This window comes from Chiloscyllium plagiosum, unplaced genomic scaffold (assembly GCF_037043375.1).
Source record: "Chiloscyllium plagiosum isolate Xiang-an unplaced genomic scaffold, Cpla_swu_hap1 HiC_scaffold_10, whole genome shotgun sequence".
In the NCBI taxonomy this organism is placed as follows: domain Eukaryota; kingdom Metazoa; phylum Chordata; class Chondrichthyes; order Orectolobiformes; family Hemiscylliidae; genus Chiloscyllium; species Chiloscyllium plagiosum.
The window spans coordinates 73177719-73201055 of record NW_028270148.1 but is presented as its reverse complement, the minus strand read 5'-3'; the positions used below and the strand labels follow the sequence as shown (position 1 = coordinate 73201055).

General features: G+C 37.7%; 1 protein-coding gene across 1 annotated transcript in view; it reads left to right on the top strand.

The window, feature by feature from the left end:
- The window catches only part of LOC122553236 (NADPH oxidase 3-like), a 74029-nt gene that overhangs the window by 35769 nt on the left and 14923 nt on the right, over positions 1-23337 (top strand). The window contains exons 8-11 of the mRNA XM_087991452.1: positions 7556-7648; positions 8341-8594; positions 14066-14228; positions 18192-18338. Coding sequence (XP_087847578.1) covers positions 7556-7648; positions 8341-8594; positions 14066-14228; positions 18192-18338 — 657 coding nt within the window. The remainder of the gene's footprint in view (positions 1-7555; positions 7649-8340; positions 8595-14065; positions 14229-18191; positions 18339-23337) is intronic.

Genomic DNA, 23337 nt, shown 5'->3' with positions numbered 1-23337 from the left:
TATTTAAAAAATGACCATTGATATATTACCAAAGAGGAGATCCGCTCTCAAAACAAGACAATGAGAACTAAGCTCTGTTGATCCTCCAATGTCCACAAAAATAATTGAAAACTTATTTATATTCCATAACCTTCTTCAGATGTATCCACATTCAGTAATGCATAAAGTATGCTTGGTACCACTCCACTCAGTGCTCTCTCCAAAATTCAAGCTGAATTCTATCCATATCATTAGGTGTCCTTAATAATGAAAAAGGACTACTGCCTGACTTAAGCAGGCACTGCTGTCACCCAGTATTCCAACCTTTGGAAATTAGGGTCAGCCAAACATATCGAGGAATAGGGTGGTATATCAATCATTATTTCTTTTGTAGCATCACTGCCCCATTTCATGGAGTTGGCAAGCTCCATAATGTCACAGCTATGTGATACAATGACTAGGACAAGTGAATGAGACAAATCACCTATTTAGTTATTCTCCTCTTGCAATTTTTGATTCGCTGAAAATTCAAAGCCTAAAATTAGCTTTCAGATTATGACAAGTAAGATTCCAAAATGTATAGTTAGGAACAGGCTTTAAAGTTATACAAGCATAAATTAATAAATTGGTTAAATGAGGCTAAAATGAAAATAGAGGCAAGGAGATCAACTACAGAAGGGAAGAGAATGATGCAATAAGAGGGAAAAGCAGCAGAGTACAGTTTTAAAAATGTTTTAGTCACCTGTTGGGTTTCCACCTTGAATTAAAGATAATGGTTATTTTATTTATTATTATAAAGATTCATTATTAATTATATATTATTATTTATATTATTAATATTTATAATAAATCAATTGTATTAGCCTGAATCAATATTAATTGGCAGGACTCCATCACACATTCTCAGTGACCTGTCATATTGATTAATGGCTAATTTAAAACATGACTGCATTAATTCATTGTTAATTAAAGAATGGAAAGCTACATTACTGGCCAGTTGAAGAAATTTTGCAGATGATTGGGGGAATAGGGATAGATATATATGGCAGATGAAACTCCCAAAAGTTGGGGAGGTGAATGGGAATGGTTTTATATATATATATATATATATATATATATATCTATATAAAACCATTCCCATTCATTTATATATATGTGTATAAAAAAATTAGAAATGACATGAGAAAACAATGTAAGGCCACTAAGATTGAGGAATATATAAACAAAGTTAAAGCAACAATACTGTAAAATAAAAAAAAACTTAGATTCTACTCGGAATCCTGAGCCTATGTCTGGCACACTGACCCTTTTTGAGAATTGGGATTTTGTTCCTGTATACATGCTGAGCCCTGTGGCTATGTGGTTGGCACTGCTGCCTTGCGATACCAGGGTCCTGGATTTAATGTCAGACTTGTCTGTGTGGAATTTGCATATTCTCCCTGTGTCTGTATGGGTTTCCTCCAGGTGCTCCGGTTTCTTCCCACAGTCCAAAGATGTGCATGTCAGGTGAATTGGCCATGCTAAATTGCCCATTGTGTTAGGTGCATTATGGGTCTAGATGGTTTATTCTTTGTAGGATTGGTGTGGACATGGGCCTGTTTCCACACTGTAGGGAATTGAATCATCTCCTGATTGTCTCCAGCATTAATTTAAAGCATCCACTTGTTGAAACTTTTCCTTCTTTTGAAAATGAAGCATTCAGTCTTCGTAGTCGATATCATGGGGATGAGTGACTTGCACCATCCTAAACTGGGTCCCATCCTAGGGACTAGAGTAATGTTAATGAAGCATGCTCCTGACTACAAGACCAAACGGCCAAATTTGCTCAGTATGTCCAAGTGTGATACGGATGCAAATGCAGTAAAATTCTAGGAGTAGCCTGAATACGAATGGCTTGTGTTACAAGTCTGAAAGATGAGTCTATCTGTCTGATGGAAGTGACAAACAAATGAACAATAATCAAGACACTCAATTACCTGTATTTGACCCTATGCTTTTGCAATGCTTTCTGGCTGGAGTCACTGACATGATCCAGACCAACAGTACAAACCAGTCCAGGAATTTCCAGTCGCAAATGAGGTGAGTGGTGGTTTTCCTATGGGATGGCCAGAACCAGACGGAACCATGATGCAAGTTACAGGTTAAACAAATTATATTCAGCATCCTCACGATTCCGAATACCATATGCCAGCCATGATAGGGTTGATTGGAACCAGGATACCCACTGGGGGCGGAACCTACCTCATGTACCTACCCGACGACCACTGCTGGACAACGCTTTCTCGAGGGGATCCTGAAAATGGGGACAGGCAGGCCCCAACATTTAACCTTTGTGACTGGCAACAAGACATCAAAACCCAGGGGCAAATGCCTGGCCCTTGCTTTAACTGTTGAAATGTGGCCAATATGGAGTAATGTGTCTTTAATGTTACCTCGGAGCTGACGTTGGGAATTGACAGGCTTTCATCGCATCAAAAGGAAAATCTACTAATATACACTGACTCTTCATTGTGCTTTTAATATGATCCATGATTTTGGAGCCTTGTGGGAACATTGAAGATTTTTAACTTCAAAGGGGGCAGCATTATAGTAATGCTATTTTGTCCAATCAATCTGACACTTATCAAGATATCTGGCTCATCCTGATGAAACTGATACTGTTTCTAGAGTAAAGGGCAAGGAGATTCAGCTGCCAAGCAGGTAGCCTTACACCCCAAACTTCGGATCCCATTGGGTCCCTCGCAAAACCCATTTAGACACAATACAAGGATGGGTATGCCAGACCTGGGTAAGGTGCAAAATCACGGGTGAATGATACTGTCTGTTCAGTGAAAATTCACAATGTAGAGGTTGATTTCTCTGTTGCTCACTGACTGTAATCATACAGGTTTAGTGTTTGGATTATTTTCAATATTGTTTTGAAATTTGGAAGTAATTTGCAAATTTCCATTTCTGAAATATTTACAGGCACTTTATACTACAATATACTACTGACTGAATTATCAAGTGATTTGATTTCATACATGGACGCTAAGCCTAAATATCTTTGCTTTGTGTATGGAGTTTGTAAGAATACACACTGGTTGATTTGATTTATTTTTGGATTGGGCTGTTAGATCTAAGAAGGGGTGTCTGGCTAAGCTATTATGTTCACTTAGATATTTATAACTGAACAGTGATGGTTTATAATTTTAAGACTATACCAATATCTATATTCTAGGGTTAGCTCAATATTAGAAAAATTTCAGTGTGGTTTGAAATCTTTGTGTCATGTTACCATAATTTGGGGACAGCATTGCCCTCTAGCCAATATTTATTACCGACTTTTCTCAAAGTCATCATCAGATTTCTACATTTAATTCTAGTTACTACTAACCAAAGCTGTAGATTAGGCCATTTAATTGGGCACAATGTTAATTTTTTTTTTAAAAAACAATATATTGCAGAACTAATCTAAATTTTAGATAATATAGTTTTTTTTAGTAGCAAAACTTCAAAGAGCATTACATCCCAGCAAAGCTGGATTTATAAAAATAGATTTGCTTAATTGGCCCATGCCTGGGTTTTTCCATATAAAATAAGAAAATAATGGGAAGGAAGGGAATGCTAGTGCATAATTTTAAATGAACGAACTTTTTGCCAGTATAGGCAATATATTTACCCCACGGGCGATGTGAGTTTGATCAATTTGAGAATTATTTATTTCAAAATTGCTCTTAGGGCTTCTAGCCTGCTGAAAGGCACAAATTATGACATCAAATATACTACTCCCGCAATACTCAAACCAGAATATGGGTGACCTCTACCAGATTAGTTTGTGTTACTTCTTTGCTACTGCCTATTTTAATTGAATATATGTATATTGTATATACTTACATACAAAGAGGAAATGGTTTATACTTTATTACAATGGACACTTCACGGTCTCCAACCTTGCAAAGGGGGAGATGATAAAGGTCGAACTTGACCTGCTGTGTGGACTTGCCATTGCCAGCATTGGTGCATAAGAAGGGACAGTTTGCCTGTGCGATCCTGATCAAACAGAGACTGTGGATCAGTTCTTGTGTGCCAAAAGACTGAATGTTTCCAAGAAAGACTTTTGCAGTGGTCAACTGCATAAAAAATTCGCAGTTCATGGTAAAGACCATTTAGAACAAGAAAATAGTATTTACCATGTAAAACTGTCATGTGCCAATTTGATTACATTTGTACTATGGGCATCCCTGATAAGCCTTATTCCCTTTCAGATAGATCACATAGTAAAAGAGACAAAGGGGGGATGTTTCTAGAAACCCATAATAAAACTTTTGGAGAGGATGAAGTAATTTGTTATGCGTTTACTTCAGTAAGAGACTCCCTGACCCGTTTTATCCTTCCAAATCCTAACATGGGGTAATGGAATAGTACTAAAGTATTTACATGACATAATATCTTTTTTAGTTATTACCTATCTCCACCTGCTACTTGTTTATGGACTTCCTTCAATAAATCCGTAATATCCTATCCAAATTACTACAAGAATAAGGAATGGGGGTGCGCTTATGTTAGAGTGCCTAAATTTTTTTTGTACTATGATTAAAAGGATATTATTTTTTTCAGTTATAATAAGGCAGCTAACTACCTTGTCCTGAATACAGCAAGTAGTCCTCATTTCGTAGCTGTAGGAACATTATTTCCAACTTCTGTTCCCTCTCCAATTACCTGGCAATGAAATCATAATTCCCCTTTTAAACATACAGATTCTCCTGACTTCTGTGCAGAATGGAAGAATTCAAAGACCATATCAAGAAGTAAAACACACTCATTGACATATGCAGCTCTTAGTGTTCTTTCATTAGGAGAGTCCTTAAGATTTATTAGTCATCAAAACCATAATTATCTCATTGGTGGACTCATAATTTTGGGAAATGAGACAACTGATACCTTAATAGAAATTAGAAATGCTTTCTGAATTGTGCCTATTTGCCCAACAAAACCGATTACATACTTGCGAAGAAAGGTGGATTTTGCGTTATAATTAAAGGAAAATGCATTATGAGGGTCACTGCTTTTTTTGATAACATTACTAGACATATAGATAATATTCACACTTTTGTCAACCAAATGAATGAAAGTGCGGGATGTGAAGATTGGGGTTTTGCTCATGGTACAACTGATTAATTAATATGTCTTTGTATGGTACTATTGTTTTAATTGGTCTTTTTGTTGGTATTGCTATAGTTAAGCATATTATTGCTAAGATATTAACTTCTATTGACAATATTGGTTCCAACCTGAACATGCTTTTTCTTTACTTAAATCATGATGAGGAAACATCATTGCCTGCCCTTGGTTCCCCTTCGGAGGAAAAGGAAGTATGGCAGTCTTTTCCTGCCATTGAATTGGATTAATTGGATCCATCATAGAATGACCAAAGTGGGGAATGAGGATCTAAAATTTGAATTTAGGCAACAAAATATGTAGATTTTTTATTAGAACAAAATGGTTTCTCGATTTAAAAGAATACTATAAAATGGCCTGTGAACCATACTGCTGATTTGCAGAATTAAGTTGCAGTTCAAAGATAAGAGGACAATAGAGTTTTCAAAAGCTGAATACTGACATATTAATTGACCGTTTCAACAAACCTTAAACCAGTACATGGCATGATAATTTACGTAAATAAGGTATCTTTTAGCATAGAATACCATTGGATTAGCCTGTCTTCAATCATGTCACCTTATTACAGTTGTTTGGACCTTTCTTGTAATTAAGAACCCTTTCCCAGGAAATATCATTGGAATAATTTGCTGTAAATCATGTCACCTTATTATATGTAATTGGTCTTTCTTGTAATTAAGGCTGTACTATTTCTTAAAAAACATATAAATAATGTCTAATTTTCAAATGTAATTGAACAACTTCATCACAGAACACAGAAACTTCAATCTCTGTGTTGCTGAATAGAATTGCGTCAAGGTTCATTAGTTCAATAAACTAATGAACCTTGCTTTTTGAATAGACCACATTTGTCGATCTCGAACCAAGAGGCTCCTCTTGAGGGGACGCAGATCTTTAATGGGTTGACGTGATTTAGCATGCCTGTAGAATAGGGAGTGGTGGGGTATAAGGAGTTGTGAGGTTAAATAACACAGTTGTCAAACAATTGGGACAACATTGCAGAGAACCAAAGCAGACTTTATAAATAACTAGCTTTGCTGCTTGGCAATGCATGTGGCAAGTGCTATGGCTACCTTCAACCTGCAGCTGGAGACAAGGCACCCAACTTCATCTTACACCCATTTCCCAGACCAAATGTCATCCTGCTTAGAGCACATTTTCCTGAGACAGGGAAGCTGAGCCAGGAAATTTCCTGAGTTGAGCTACTCATGTGAACGGTGAAAATCCAACCATGTAAGTTCAAATTCTCTGCAAATCCAACATTCCTTCACTAGTTTCCAAAACTGATATTTTTGTTTCCTCGCAGTGCCTGTACCATTGAACCTAATATTAAGCTTGACCTTTATGACACATTATAAATGAACATTTCCTGCCGCAGCCATTTAGTGACGGTAATTAATGTCTTAGAGGACCCTGGTCACAATGTGGTTCATGGTTCTGACTCAGCCTGAAAGGCCCAGAAATTTGTCTCATTCCTGCAGGTATATCTTTAAATAATTTTTCTGCATTTCAGATGAGTTTTTCTGTCAGCCTGATCATCATCACTCCAGTTGGTGTCAGAAAGCAATCATATTTTAAGGATGAAAAGCCATTTCAACACTCACAAATTTAAATGATATAGAATGTTGTTTTCTGAAAGAAGTCTATGACATGGAAAATTTGATTATCACATGATAATTGAAGATGACTATGATTCTCAAAGTTCTGCACTACCATGGCCTTCCTTGTCTCAAGCCTGGGTCTGATGTTCATTAATGCATTGAGACTAACTCCTATGATTAGTCAACAAATCCATGATCATGTTATTAAATAACTACCAGGATGTTTGAAAATCATCTAGATTGATTGTAGTCCTTTTTTTCTTCGAACAATTCCTGTATTTCTATGAAAGCAGTGCAATGGCATATCCACTTAGTATTTCACTATTCTTGTCTATAATCAATTAAACTATTGTTTATAACTTCATAGGTGGAGAATGTTTGTCATTTCACATACCTACACTTTCATTCATTGAATAAATTCTCGAGGACTTTTGCAACCATTTCCAAATATAACTTGTTCTCTTTTTCTGTTTGATCTTTCTTCTTTATTTTTCCTGTTTCTCTTCTCTTCCTATAATTCTCAATATATCTCTGTCTATTTCAAATTTGTATTCTAATTCTTTCCCATCACGAATTCCGTTTCTTTCTCTATCTCTCTATTTCTATTTCTCTTCCAAATTGCCTTTGCACGAATGCTTGGAGCAATACCTGCATTTCAATTGTAAATTGTATAGCATGACTACTTATTCATTAAAGTTATAAAAATTAATACAGCTCAGAAGCAACTTTAATGTATTAGCCAACAGTGAGGCAATCTCTCTAGTGCCAATTTATACTGAGCTTGTTTCAACAATTGTTATACTTTTTCTTTTCAGACTTGGAAATGGGTTTTGGGTCCTGTTTTTCTGTACATTTGTGAAAGATTGATTCGATATTATAGATCTCTGCAAAAAGTCGTGATTACAAAGGTAAAAACTACTTGGTAACATCTTACTCTGACTGAAGTATTTCTTTACATACCTATATCTTACTTGTTTTGTGCTCAGAAATTATTTCACCTGACAGTTTAGCATTTCCCTTCCTCTTTGGTGAACAGCTATATGCATTTTTAAAATTTATCTGACCTATCAGCCAGATTAAGAAGTGATAAACCCCAATCTAACTGGGTGTCAAGTAGTACCATGAGTGATGCATGTGGCCTCTGAGTTCTGAATCAATGAACCTGTTGCTGTTCTATCAAATGTCACAGGAAGGTCATTTACATTGAAACATTTAGTTTGTCATGTTTCCTTATACTCTGATAAATAAAGCAGAGCTGTATTATAGTCAGCATAATAAATATAAAAACAGTGAACAAATAATTTGCACATCAATATTATAGATGATCAGGGAGACTCTATCGCACAAGTCACTAAAGAGAAAAAAATGAAGATAAAGTAAATCAGGAAGTAATGATGGCTATACTAAGCATGGGTTTTAAAGACTTGGTTAAATGTTTAACTTAATTAAAAGTGAGCATTTATCATTATACTTTTCCCAAGTTCAGATTCAGCAATATCTCTTAAGAACTGATGAAATTTTGACTTTACTGTAAATATAAGAACTATGTACAATACCTTACAAGACTACTTATATTAAGAACCTTTCTTTTGACGGACAGGTGATTGTACATCCCTCCAGGGTACTTGAGCTTCAAATGAAAAAACAAGGCTTTAAAATGAAAGCTGGTCAGTACATCTTCCTGCACTGTCCTTCAATATCTCGATATGAATGGCATCCATTCACATTAACTTCTGCCTCTGAAGAAGACCACTTTAGCATTCATATGAGAGCCATGGGAGACTGGACAAGTGCTCTCTATGAGGCCTGTGGAGCTCATTTAAGGGGATTTCGGGAAGCATGGAAGATGCCAAGGTTTATAATTTGAGACTGATACATACATATCTTGCTAGTTTTATATCATTGAATAATGAAAGTGTTCGTACTTTGTTTCTGTTATGGATATTCATATTCTGGATATACAGCAAGTAGAAGGTTTAAGTATGCAAACGAGCCGTGTGCACCAAAAAAAAAATCAGAAACTGGCGGAACTGCTGCTTTCCCTTTCCTCTGTTTAAAATAATGCTAACAATTCTGCAGTTTCATTTCATTCAAATTCCATTCTTCCTGAAGGTTCCTAAACTGTAAATGCAACCAGGCTATTTAGACAATAGAAGCATTGCCTCTGCCATTCATGTAATTTACCTACAAGTGCACTTTCATGTGCAAATCATCAGCTGAGGGTCATGAGTGGTAACGATTTAGCTCCTTGTATATCCAGATGTGCTGGTGCAGTTGTGACAGCAAATTCAACTGATGTTTCCCTCACTAGAGACAATATCAGTTCAGAGGAGAAATTAAAGCAAAGACCTCCAGACCTATGCCCAAAAAGTTGATTCTCCTGCTCCTTTGATGCTGCCTGACCTGTTGCTCTTTTCTAGCAACACATTTTTCAGATCTGATCTCCAGCATCTGCAGTCCTCACTTTCTCCTTTTTACACAGGGATGAACCTTGTATAGTTCAGTTCCACATTGGTCAAAAGTTTTTTATAATCTTTAGTATTGGGGGTTTTAGCGCATTTTAAATTTCAGTCGCGCATGAGAAATTGGAGAGTATGTTCAGACTAACCCAATGCAGCCCTTTCAGCACACCAAAATCGTAATTCAGCTTAGTTATTATGGGATAAATATAAGTAAAATAAGATCAAAAGTGTATATCACATGTACATCTTATCAGAAGATCTGCAAGCTTTTAAGAAAGTTTATTCAATTAACCTTACTACCTTTGATTTGATATTTCAGAAAGACAGCAAATCTTAGTTCTAAGAAATTCAATTTAATGCAGAAGGAAGGAAAATTCCATACCAATCGTGGAATTTATCTGCTAGTACAATTCATCATAATACGATTTCATGTATTCAGTGCTCTATCTTCTGTTAGCCACATATTCCTATACTGCTTGAAGTCACTATGAGGATCTTGCCTTCTCAACCTCGTCCATCATCTGCAGAGTGGTCACCTTCAGGATCAACTTGTAATCAGTCAAGTCTCTCCAATTGGAGAGAAGCCTGTGGTCTTCTGGGACAATGGTGATTTTCACTTTTAGAGTTGTATAATGGGATACATTTCCAAGGCAAGACATCTTTGACTGAGTCTTCTTTGATGGGACTATGCTGCAAAGAATTGAATATTTATATCCAATTTATTGTAGTTGCAAATTTCCCATGGTTCACTTTAATCTTAACCAGCGCAAAGTTAGCCATTTCATAATTCAAACGGCTTATCTTTGTGCCTAATGCTTCAATCCATGGGACAGTCAAGCAACATTTTGTATTCTAGAGTCATAGAGTCTTACAGCACAGAGACAGGCCCTTTGGCCCAAACTGGTCCATGCCAACCAAAATGGCTGTCCAGGCTAACCCCATTTCCCTGCACTTGGCCCATATCCTTCAAATCCTTTCCTATCCATGTATTTGTCCAAATGCCTTTTAAATGTTGTTAATGTACCTGCCTCAACCACTTCTGTTGACAGCTTATTCCATATGCATGCCACCCTGTATAAAACAGTTGCCCCTCAGGTTCCCTTTTATTCTTTCCCCTCTAACCTTAAACTGATGTCCTCTAGTCCTTGATTCTCCAACTCTGGGAAAAAGACTCAGTGCATTCACCCCATCCATGCCTCTTATAGCATCATAGAGATGTACAGCATGGAAACAAACCCTTCGGTCCAACCCGTCCATGCCGACCAGATATCCCAACCCAACCTAATCCCACCTGCCAGCACCCGGCCCATATCCCTCCAAACCCTTCCAATTCATATACACATCCAAATGCCTCTTAAATGTTGCAATTTTACCAGCCTTCACCACATCCTCTGGCAGCTCATTCCATACACGTACCACCCTCTGCATGAAAAAGTTGCCCCTTAGGTCTCTTTTATATCTTTCCCCTCTCACCCTAAACCTATGCCCTCTAGTTCTGGACTTCCCCACCCCAGGGAAAAGACTTTGTCTATTTATCCTATCCATGCCCCTCATAATTTTGTAAACCTCTATAAGGTCACCCCTCAGCCTCCGATGCTCCAGGGAAAACAGCCCCAGCCTATTCAGCCTCTTCCTGTAGCTCAGATCCTCCAACCCTGGCAACATCCTTGTAAATCTTTTCTGAACCCTTTCAAGTTTCACAACACATTACCAATGAAAACATCATGAAGCTAGTGGACCTGTGCCTCACCACCCACTTCACTTTCAACAACATAGTCTACAAACAAACCAACGGCACACCCATGGGATCTCTGCTATCAGGATTCATAGCAGAAGCGGTAATGCAAAGACTAGAACAAACAGCCCTACCAACTATCAAACCAAAAATCTGTGTCCGCTACGTAGATGACACCTTTGTCATCACAAAACAAGATAGAAGAGACATTTAACATCATCAACAACACCCTCACAGGCATAAAGTTCACCAAGGAGGAAGAAACCGACAACAAACTCGCATTCCTGGACGTCACAGTTGAAAGAAAAGACAACGGAGAACTACAAACCTGCGTATACAGAAAACCGACAAACACTGACCAAATACTTAACTACACCAGCAACCATTCCAACGCACACAAACAAAGCTGTATCAGAACACTATTCCAACGAGCCACCACACACTGCAGCACAGACGAACTTCGGAACACAGAGGAGAACCACCTATACAACGTATTCAAGAAGAACGGATACTCAAAAAAATACAGTGCGCAGATTCCTCAAGAACAAACCATGACAAGCAGACCAGACACAGCCAAAACCCTGACCACCTTACCATACATCAAAGAAGTTTCAGAAATGTTAGCCAGACTACTAAGACCCCTCGGAATCCTAGTAGCACACAAACCCACCAACACTCTCAAACAAAAACTAACAAACTTAAAAGACCCAGTACAATCCATGGACAAAACCAACGTCATCTACAAAATTCCATGCAAGGACTGCCACAAACACTATGTCGGACAAACAGGAAGAAAGTTAGCCACCAGGATACACGAACACCGGCTAGCCACAAAAAGACACGACCCTCTCTCCCTTGTAGCCGTACACACGGATGAAAAAAACCCACCATTTCGACTGGGACAATACATCTATCCTGGGACAGGCTAAGCAAAGACATGCCAGAGAATTCCTAGAGGCCTGGCACTCCAACCACAACGCCATAAACAAACACATAGAACTAGATGCCATCTATCAACCCCTCAGAAAAACGATCAGGAAATGACATCGCCACAAACCCCAGGAACTCCATCCAGGAGAAAGATATAAATAGAAAGCAGGAGACAACAGCTTCACTTCACTTGGAGGCCGCCACTGATGATGTTACCTAGCCAGGTAATGAAACGTCTGGATATCAAACCTACAACTCAGCGAGCAAACCTACACCCTAAACCTCAACCTGAGCTACAAACCTTCACAAACCTTGCAACAGAGTTAACATTTTGAATCTGATATGACTTCTTTAGAACTATTATTCGATTCAGAAGATTTAATCTTATCTTACTCTCTTTGCAGTTGCCGCCAGACATGATGAGTTTAATGAGTTTGCTTTACATTTCCAGAGTATGCAGTATTTTGCTTTTATTTAAGTGCAGCACAAAGGGATCTAGATGTTCATGTACATAACACATAAAAAGTTAGTATGCAGGTGCCACAATTAATTAAGGAGGCAAAAAAGAATTTTGGCCTTCATTGCTGGGGGAATAAAAACAGGGAAGTCTTGTTATAACCATATAAAGTGTTGTGGAGGCCACCCCTGGAATATTGTGTACAGATTGGGTTCCTGGATTTAAGAAAGGTATAAGGAGGCAGATCAAAAAAAAAATCACTAGGCTTTTTCCGGGATGAAGGGTTTCACTGATCTAAAATGGGTAAATAGGTTAGGACTTGTTTCTTTAGAGTTCAGAAAATGAGGTGACCTCATTGAAATATAAACAATTCTGAGGGGTTGACAAGGTAGATGTTACAAAGATGCTTCAAAAGTGGGGAATCCTCAAATTAGGGGAATTAGTTACAGAATTAGAGGACACTCATTAAAAACTGAGATGTAAAGTCATTACTTCCCTGAGAGCAGTGAATGTCTGGAATTCCCTACTCTAAAGAGTTTTGTGGAGTTAATCTCTGAAAATATTTAAAGAGGAGGTGGGTAGATTTTTGAACTATCTGGGTTGAGATTTATGACGTATAAAACAGAAATTGAGGCCTGAGGCAATCACCAATGATCTTACTGAAGAGCAAGGCAGGCTTGATGGGCCAAATGGTCCATTACAATTCTTTGTGTTCTTATCATACAATATGTGTTGCCTGTTTGACCCTGATAAATAAACCAGATACAATACTGTTCTGCAGTCTCAGTGCTGCCTGATATAGCAATATAGTTTGTTATGAAGTCCCTGATTTAATTACTGATGCATGCTGAATTAAGTAATCATAGCTATGATAACAATTGGAGGACTACAATTGGTCTCAATGTTCCTGGAGCAGAGTGAATTCCTCCAGGTGATGATCTTTGATGTCCTGATCACCTGTAAGTTTTTACTGGTAAACCTATAGTAACCCTATGTTTCTAACTGTTCTTGAAAACAGTTTGACAGATGACAATGTAGTTATCTTCTATAATCAATAATGATACAGTACCTTTTTACAACACCACCAGCCCTGAATTACAAAATTTAAATTTAGGTGTTAGTATCAGATTTGGGAGTCAAATTTAGGGACCTTTGTTATGATTCAATCCTTTAATTTTTTGTTACTGATATGTCTCTATAAAAGGCATCTGGATGGCTTTATGAATAAGAAGGATTTAGAGGGATATGGGCCAAATGCTGGCGTATGGGGCTAGGTCAGTTTGGGCAGTGTGATCAGCTCGGATGGGTTGGACCGAAGGGTCTGTTTCCGTGCTGTATGACTCTATGACTTTATTGAAAACTGTATTGGTTTAATATCAGGTATATAAATGTTTAGGTTGAACTGTGATGCTCTCCATGATGAAGTAGCTTATTAACACTAAGACATGGAGGATAAAGTTTTGAGCAAAGATGGAATCATATCAAGGCAACCAGGAAGAAAGATTAAAAATGGCAAATGCTAAATACCCCTCCCTGCATATCTTGTGTAAACATTATGACTAGGGGTACATAATAATATTTCAATATTATTATCCTGTAAACCTCACACTGGTTAAAGTAACTGAAAATTGCAAATACTGTAACTGTGAAGTGACTTTGTTAGTAATGAATATTGGGTGCCTTATGTAGTTACATGTCTGTTCACTTTAAGCCATAGTGCACATTTTCCTATGTGTTACAGAGTTGCAGTTGATGGTCCTTTTGGAACTGCCTGTATAGACGTATTCTATTATGAAGTTAGTGTGTTGATTGCTACAGGAATTGGAGTGACCCCCTTTGCTTCTGTATTGAAATCTATTTGGTATAAATACAATCAACCAGCAACAACAATGAAAGTAGAAAGGGTAGGTAATGTAAGTCATTGTATTATTTTATCCTGAAAATGAACAAAGGATATTACACAAACTAAGACATTTAACAAGGGATGCTTTGAGGAGCGAAGAGGTGAGTTAACATAAGAACATAAGAAGTAGGATCAGGATTAGGCCATCTGGCCTGGATAGCCTACTCAGCCATTCCACAAGATCATGGCTGATCTTTTTGTGGACTCAGCTCCACTTACCTGCCCACTCACCATAACCTTTAATTTCTTTACTATTCAAGAATCTATCTTTCCCTTAAAAACATTCAATGAGGTAGCCTCAACTGTTTCATTGAAGCAGGGAATTCCACAGATTCAGAATCCTTTTGAAGAATAAGTTACTCCTCAACTCAGTCCTAAATCTGCTCCCCCTTATTTTGAGGCTATTCCCCCTAGTTCTAGTTCCACCTACCAGTGGAAACAACCTCCCTGCTTCTATCTTATCTATTCCTTTCATAATTTTATATGTTTCTGTAAGATTCCCCCCTTATTGTTCTAAGTTCCAATGAGTATAGTACCGCTCTAGTCAATCTGTCCTCATAAGCCAACTCTTTCAACTCTAGCATCAACCTGGTGAAACTCCTCTGCACCAGTGCCAGTTTATTTTTTCTCAAGTAAGGAGACCAGAATTGCTGCAGGATTCCTAGCCTCTGTTCTGCTCTTGTGCCACTGTATTTATAGGCTGGTCTAGTTCAGTTTCTGGTCAGTGGCATCCCCTAGGATGTTGTCAAAGTGTGGCCCTTTTTCTGGTGCCTACTCTGTCAAGTCCCTTCAGAATCTTGTAGATTTCAATGAGGTCACCTCAATTCTTTAAAACTGTTTTATGTTTTGTAAAAGCTATTATAATCTATTCTATCTTCCTGGCTGGGTTACTCTCATTCTATGTTCATTTTATCAACTTTTTTGAGGCCCTTTGCTGATTCAGAAATATTCTAAATTCTCAGGCATACTACTATTCCTTGTAACATTATAAACCTCTACTCTTAATCTAATGCTATGTTAAATTCCTTAGTAAACCAAGGAAACATATTTTTTTCTGAGGTCCTTTTTTTGAATAGAGCGTATTTTTCTTTAACGTTCTGAACTGTTACCTAGTGTTTTTCATTGTTCACTTACAACTATACCCTTTAGTTTATTTATTCAATCAACCTTAGCCAGCTCTCCCCTCAAGCTTATGGAATTGGTTTTAAATATAAGAGTTTTGTTTGTAGTATTGGAGAATGTCACTTTGAAAATTCATACGGAATTCAACTCGATTTAGATGACTATTTCCCAGTGGTCCTATGTTATGAGATTACTAATTAACTCTACCTCATTGCACAATACTGGCCCACATCTTTCAGTCTCTGGATCATCTAAGCCACATATACAATGGAAGATGTTCCCACTCATCCACCTACCCACTCATCCAGCAACCACTTCATCCATCTATTTATTCAATCAGTCACCCATTTACTATCCAATTATCGTTTCACCAAATCATTCATGAAAAGACTGGACCTTTAAATTATCAGTTACTGCCAAAAAAGAGAATATGTCTTCTGCACTGCTGTTTTTCTCATGGAACCTTGTGCTGAAGGACTTCTGGACACTGCATCAAAAGTTTGACATTTTTAAATATATTCAGGTAAGTGGAAGGGCAGGTCTGTCATTGTTGGAGATTTTGAGCCGTTAAATCTAAATTAGATTTATCCTAATGGTTCTAAAACATATTTCACCAGAAAATGATTACAAGAGTATTCTACAAATTCATCTTCCAGATCATTTTTATCATTTTGATAAGTCCAGTCAGTAAGCAAGTTAGAAGTCTGTACAATTTTTACATTGTTTTGTTACAAACTCCAATCAGTTCTTGTTTAAGGCTTTGTATAATGATTTAATTACTCTTGGGTCCTATAAACTACGGCCATCAATATTTGTTTCCTCGCTATTCCTAGTCAACACCCATACTAAACAGTTCAGCAACCTTGGCGGAGCCATTTAATTAACTTGTTTGTAAAATTGAGGGGATGTACTCTTCCTGGCCAATGTTGGGTCATTTACATGATTGGCAAAATGCAGCACATGTTTTCATTACCAAGGTATCTTAATTTTCTCAAACTTCCTTTTACAGTTTTAAGAAAATGTCAAAGTCTGATCGTTAATTTGAATTCCAGCCTGAGCAATGGTTATTAGTGAGATATTATTTGTACCAGAGTCCTGGTAATAGTCTTGGTCCCTGAAACAGTCTGTTTTCACAACCACTCTATGTGGTAGAAAACTCTACCTATTTTTAATCTGGCCCATTACTGCCCCATCAGTCTATTCTCAAGTTGTTACAAAGACTTCAATCAAGTGGCACTCGCTCATTATGCTTACTGATGATACACACTTTGGTTGCTTCTAGGATCACTTAGTTCCACACTTCAATACAGACTTGGTCGAACCATGGATAAAATGTCAGAATTGAGAGGAGTGTGATGACTTTTACATCAAGGCTGTGTTTGACAGTATGGGCCATAAAAGCTTCTTTGTCAATTTGAAATTAAATTAGAATCAGGAGGAAACCTTTTCATTATCAGGAATCATACTGAATACAAAAAATGGTGTGATTACTGAATGTTAATCATCTCAGACCCAGGACTTTGCTGCAGATGGTTTTCAAGATAATGTGCTAAGCCCAGGCAGCATGAGTTGCTTCATCAATGTGTTTCAATCTTTATAAGATCAGATATGAGGACATTTGAAGGTAATTTTATGATAAGTTCCATCTGCAACTCCTCAGTCATGGAGTAGCTCATGCCTTCATGCACAACACCTTGGCAATAATTTGGCTCAAGCTGGTAAATGATAAATAGCAGTCATGCAAAAGATATGCAAAATCTCCTAATTGACCATGTAACTACCTGCCCTTGACATTCAGTGCAATTATCATCACTGACTCTTCTACATCAACACTCTAGTGGTCACTGTTGACAGAAATTTAATTGTAAATAGTATGGTCAAAACTTGCACACTTTCCAGCTAGCACCTCAGTTTATGGCTCCCCTGAAGCTTTTCACCATTCACAAGGCATAAGTCAGGAATATGAAGGAATATTGTCCACTATCCTATTGAGTGAATTTCCGACAATAAAGTAGCTCAATTATTTTATACCTAAACCAACACCTTAAACATTCATGCCCTTCATCACCAGTGAACCGTAACTATGATATATATACACTACCTCCAAGCTGCACTACAAAACTAATTTCTTCAAAAACACCACCTCCCAAAAATACAATTTTGATCATCAAGGTCAAAGAGACGAAATTTAAGGAAACGTAACCATCTCCAACTTTTCCATGTTACACCCCATTCTGACTTGGAGATAAAAACCTCAGAACTCTCTAACCAACAGCACTGTGGATGTACCTGTACCACATTGGAGTGGAGAGGTTCACTGTTACCTTTTAAGAATAAATATTGGCTTTCCCACAGATGCTGCACAATGATCAGATTCTAAAAGGAAACTATGTTGATTAATTCCTGTAGAAACACATTGCATAGAGAAATCTTTTGCAAGTGCAATATGAGCTTTACCAATTTTAAAATATGTTGCAGTGTTAGACCAGGTGCTGCTACATAAGGAACAAGATGGATTAGGTAGGTACATCAATTAATAGAGGAAAACTTAATGCATTCACTTTAGCTTTGTTTAGGAAATTGTAAAATCTTGGATGTGGACCGAGAGAAAATACAACAAAATGTGAAAGAAAAATTAAGTTTGAAAAGTCACAATAGTTGTTTTGTTTCCTCATGTGTATTAAAGAATCCCTTTGGCTTACTGCTTTTCCTTAATTGTCCAAAAAATGATGATACCATTCCTCACCAAATTTTATTTCCATTGTCATTTTAACTTTTTTTCAACTTGTATGTTTTCATGAATGTGATGGAATTTCTGAAACATTTTTGTTTACATGTAAAGGTTTACTTCTATTGGATATGCCGGGATACCCATTCTTTTGAATGGTTTGCAGATCTCTTGCAATCTCTGGAAGTACAATTGATGGAGAGAGGAAGGAGTCGCTTTCTGAGTTATCACATTTTCCTCACTGCCTGGGATGAATACCAGGTGAGTGAGAATTTATTGCTTTACTCTGGACATTTTTTTACTTATGTTGCATGTTAAAGAATAAAATTTGCATATACACTCCTAATGTATTCCTGAAAATGGTGAGCTAAACAAAAACACACCAAATAATAATCACTTTCCCACAGAAAGCATGTAATAAAGATAGATTTATGTTCCAGACCTTCAAGTTTTAGATGAAAAAAATAATTTTTATATATTTAATGTATTAATTAATCACATGAATAAGTAGCAAAATGTGATGAAAATCTTTATTTCGGCATTTAAAATACTGTAGTTTGTTGGAGATTGAAGATTTGTTGAGTGAGCCTGTGGAAGATAACTGATTTGATAGCTGCAACTGAATGAGCTAATGGAGGGAGGGCTTATGGAGGGACAGTTAATAGAGAGAGAGGTGATGGAGCAGGGCATTTTGAAGGGTCCATTGTGCTTGAATTTCATCATTGACGCTTCTTTAAAATGGGTCCATCCTAGATTGCTTGCAAAATTTCTGCCTTACCCTCTTGAGTATCCTGTAACATTAAATGGATTTATCCAAGTCATAGCACATCCCGGTGCTGCAATTTACCATGGACTGGATATTATATATCCCTCTAGGTGTGTTTTGTATAGCTGAGCATATGAAATAAGACAAGTGTCCAGCCCATTATCTTCCCACCAACTCCCAGACTCACCCTACCTTACAGATGAAAGGTGGGTGCCACATTTACTGTGGCATACAATATCCAGCCCTGTAATAATTTTGCCCACCTTCAACACTTTACAGCTGTAGGGCAGGCTTGTTGTACATCTGGTGGCTCTCAGGTGACCTATTTTGGTGGCAGTCTGGGGTGTCAGCCATATGTCCCCCACACAATTAATATAAAACAGAATAACTAACTTCTCTCCTCAATGTAGCCTTTAAAGTTACAGGATATGCATCTGCAGCTCTTAGATTAGCACTTGCTACCTCAGTAATAAATCTCAGATCATGTAAACTTGCATTTGTCTTGAAATACTCGAACCATCCTGAATTTGCTTGTAACAATTCATAGAAAGCTATTCCACCCTCTTGTAATTTCAATTTTCAAGCAATTTCCTAGCTTTCTTCTGAAAAAGCAGTAAAAGTGGTAGCTTTGAATATCTTTAAGGCAGTAGTTTTTTGGTAAGCAAAGCAATGAGAAGTTATCAGTTGGAGATTGCAATGTGAGCTGAGAGCATGCCTATTCCTTCTCTATGTTTCTGTGCATGGTTGCTGAAGAAGTTACATTCTCACCTGAGACCTGTAAAGTCTTCTCCTTGTTGATTAGACTTTCAATTATCACTGTCATTGGTGTTCTCTGCTGGTTGAGGTTACATAGAACATAGAATAAAATATAGAATGTTAAGATTGAAATGTGTTTTTTTTTTGGTGAAAAGTATAGGGATAAAACCTGAGCAACATGGTCAATGGCAAGATGTGTGGTAGAATGGATGATAAACTTGATGAGGCCAATCTCATGTTGGAAGCAACTTGTGGCATTTTTTGAGCTTTTCACAAGCTTTGGAGTGAGATTTTCACAAGGCAACAACAACAAGTTGTCAATTGGTGGTGATTATTACTTGTAAAATGCTTGTTATCAGCCCAAACTCACTGCATCAATATTCAATATCCCATTTTACTAAACCCACCAAACAAGCTAAATGGGAAAACTCAACAAGGAATCCAATGGGAGGACATGAATGTCTTTGTACACTAGTCACTGAAAGTAAGAATGCAGGTGAAGCAGATGGTAAAGAAGGCAAATGATATGTTGGCATTTATAATGAGAGGATTTGAGTACAGGATCTGGAATGTCTTGCTGCAGGCCTTGGTGAGACCAAGGAGTTTTGTGTGCTGTTTTATTCTCCTTACCTGAGGAAGGATGCTGTGGCCATGGAGGCAGTGTAACAAAGATTTACCAGATGATTCCTGGGATGGCAGAACTGAAGGATGAAGAGAGATTAGATCTTCCACTGGAGTTTAGAAGAACAAGAGGGTGGGGCTGGGGAGAACGCACATAAGTCAATACAATCCTAACAGGATTAGGAAGGATAAATGCAGGAAGGATGCTCCCCATGAGCAGGGAGTCCAGAACCTGAGGTGAAAGTCTAATGACTGAGATGAAGAGAAATGTCTTTACCAAGACAGTGGTGAGCCTGTGGACTTCTCTGTCATGGGAGACAGTTGAGGTCAAAGCATTGAGTGTTTTCAAGTGGGTGTTAGATATTGTCCTTAAGGCTAAAGAGTTCAAACACTACAGGAAGAAAGCTGGAACAGGTTACTGAGTTGGATGATCAGCCCTGATCATATTGAATGGGAGAGCAGGCTCAAAGTTCTGAATGCCTCTTCCTGCTCTTATTTTCTGTGAAATTCAATGCCAGCATTGGAAAGGACAGGATTATTATATAATGCAATGAGCTTTATGCTGATTAGGTGGAGCTGTGTTCCTTTGATTTGAACCTTAACTGATAAGTGAACAAAAACAGAAATTTCTGTAGAAGCTTAACAGGTCTGGCAGCATTAGAGTTAGCATTTCGAGTTGAGTGACTCTTTCTTGGAGAAGGAGTTACTCGACTCGAAATGCTAACTCTGTTTTCTCTCCGCAGATGCTGCCAGACCTGCTGAGCTTTTACAGCAATTTCTGTTTTCGTTTCTGATTTACAGCATCTGCAGTTTTTTTCTGTTTACTTACATCTGGTAAGTAAACAGTCTTTTGAGACATCTAGAGTTTAATTGTCTGGTTGAGATATTTTGTAAATTAGAATATGCTTCTTATTTTCTGATTTTATCTTGGAAGCACATGCCATATTAATGTGGTTTAAAACCTTTGACAAAGATGCATCATGGATCAGCGCAGGCATACATTTTTGATATATTGCTGTACCATTTATCGAGTTGAACTTAATATAATTGGTACAAACCTTCTGATAAACCTTTTGAAGATATATCTCTCCATGGTTTGCTGTCTATTTTGTCATATCACCAGTTTAGACTATCAATGGTTAAATTTTCCCAGACGTCTACCAGTGTTATTGTACACACAACTGTTCTACAATGCATTAGAGCTGATTAAAATGAATGTGACAATGTTTCTCTCCATGTGAAAATTATTTGGCTTTCAATGAAACTTTCTCATGATAATGTTCCTGGGATTGGAAATTCAATATGTACCAGATTACTGGCCTGAATCTAAATTTGACAGTACTGTGATTCTATAATGTCCTTTGCTGCCACTTAATTCAGTACAATATCATCATAATACAATGAGGAGTCAGGAGAGCATGCCAGGCATATTTAAAAATGAGGTGCCGACCAAATGGAACAGGAACATAGGACTGAATGCATACTAACCTATAGATGAATGCAATAAATGGAAATCAGCGATCCCACAGTGTATCAGATCAAAACTCTACAATCCAACCAAATCCAACCATGGATTACCATGCAAGTTACACAACTTATCCAAGGAAGAGGCTCCACAAAAATCCCCATCTGTATTGATGGTGGAATCCAGTGCATCAGTAGGGAAACTGCAGAAGAAGGTGTTGTAGCTTTAAGAACAAGTGACTGGAACTCATTGTGAGTTTCATCTATTATGATGCCTTATTCATGGCGTGTGCACACTAAGTAGTTTTGCTCTGAGACAGTCCTTCCGTTTTGTTTTCAATTGTACAGTTGTAGGCTCAGCTTTGTAATAGCTATTTGACTGCGTAATAGCTATTTTGCAGAAAAGTAACAAAACTGCCAATTCTCATTTACCATTTACCTTAAGCTGCATTCATTGCAAATTCTCTCATTGAATGGAAAAGGCAAAAAAAAGTCAGACTGAAAGGGTGAATTTTCAACCAGTGAATAAAAGACACTGAATCAACATGCCCATCGTGGACTCATGACCGTCGGCAAGTGGGCTCAGTTTGAACTCCTGATAGCGGCGTTGAAGTTGAGTTTGGGTTCCTGACAGATTCAAGGGCGGCCCTTGAGCCAATTCATGCGTGCCGTGGCAGAGGTGAGTTTGTGTTCCCGGCAGCGTCTGTGTCCAGCACAGATTCATAGAGGCGATGGTGAAGGTGTGTTTGGGCACAATACGAGACCCTGTGGGATTGGCAGCCGTTGCATCAGCGAATTGGGCCTGAAGCAAACTCATTGCAGCAGTGGTGGGAAGTTTGGGCCAATGCAGTACCTGGCAGTATTAGTGGTGTCTGCGTTGGCAATATCCAGTGATGACTCCTAGTTCTGAAGGCATTGGCGGAAGCGAAAGGGCACCGAAGAGTAGAGACATTCGTTCCAGCAACGTCAGCATGGCAAAAGGACTCGTATCAGGCCCGTAGTGGAGCACGTAATAAGAAGGACTGTATAGTTGAACAATTCCTTTGTTTCTTTATTCTCTTTCCTTTATATTCTATATTTTGGTTTATTTTTCTGTTATTGGAGAGAGGTGACACTATACAACGCTTTTCACTGTATTTTATAATGGAATTCATGCAACAATAAATAAATCAAATCAAACTATTGTGACCTCAGAGTCAAAAGGAATCAGGATGAACTGAAAGAAAACTCATTGACCTTTTTCGTCCAAATTAGTGTTGAAACGGCACATACCTGACTTTCCTTCCTTCCCCACTTATAATACTTGTGTCCTGTCTCTTTCTGAGTAAATTGGTTTCTGTATTGGAATTTTAAGCAAATGGTAGAGTTGAAGTTGTGGAATCCATATCTGTCTTGCCATTGTTGTAATTAAAGGATTAAGTTGATTCATTGTTTATGAAAAATGTGTGAATATTTTTAAACTGAATTGGGCAATTCAACAAAATATCTGGTTTCATCAGATACTCACAGTGATGACTCTGAGAATAATGGGATTTGATTTCCAGCACACAACCCCAATAGGTCTTGAAATCTCTTTCTGAGAAACCCAATTAAGGGGTTAAGAAAAGGTTTTATGTGCAATTTGTAATACTGTAGACTTGTAGCCAATTGATG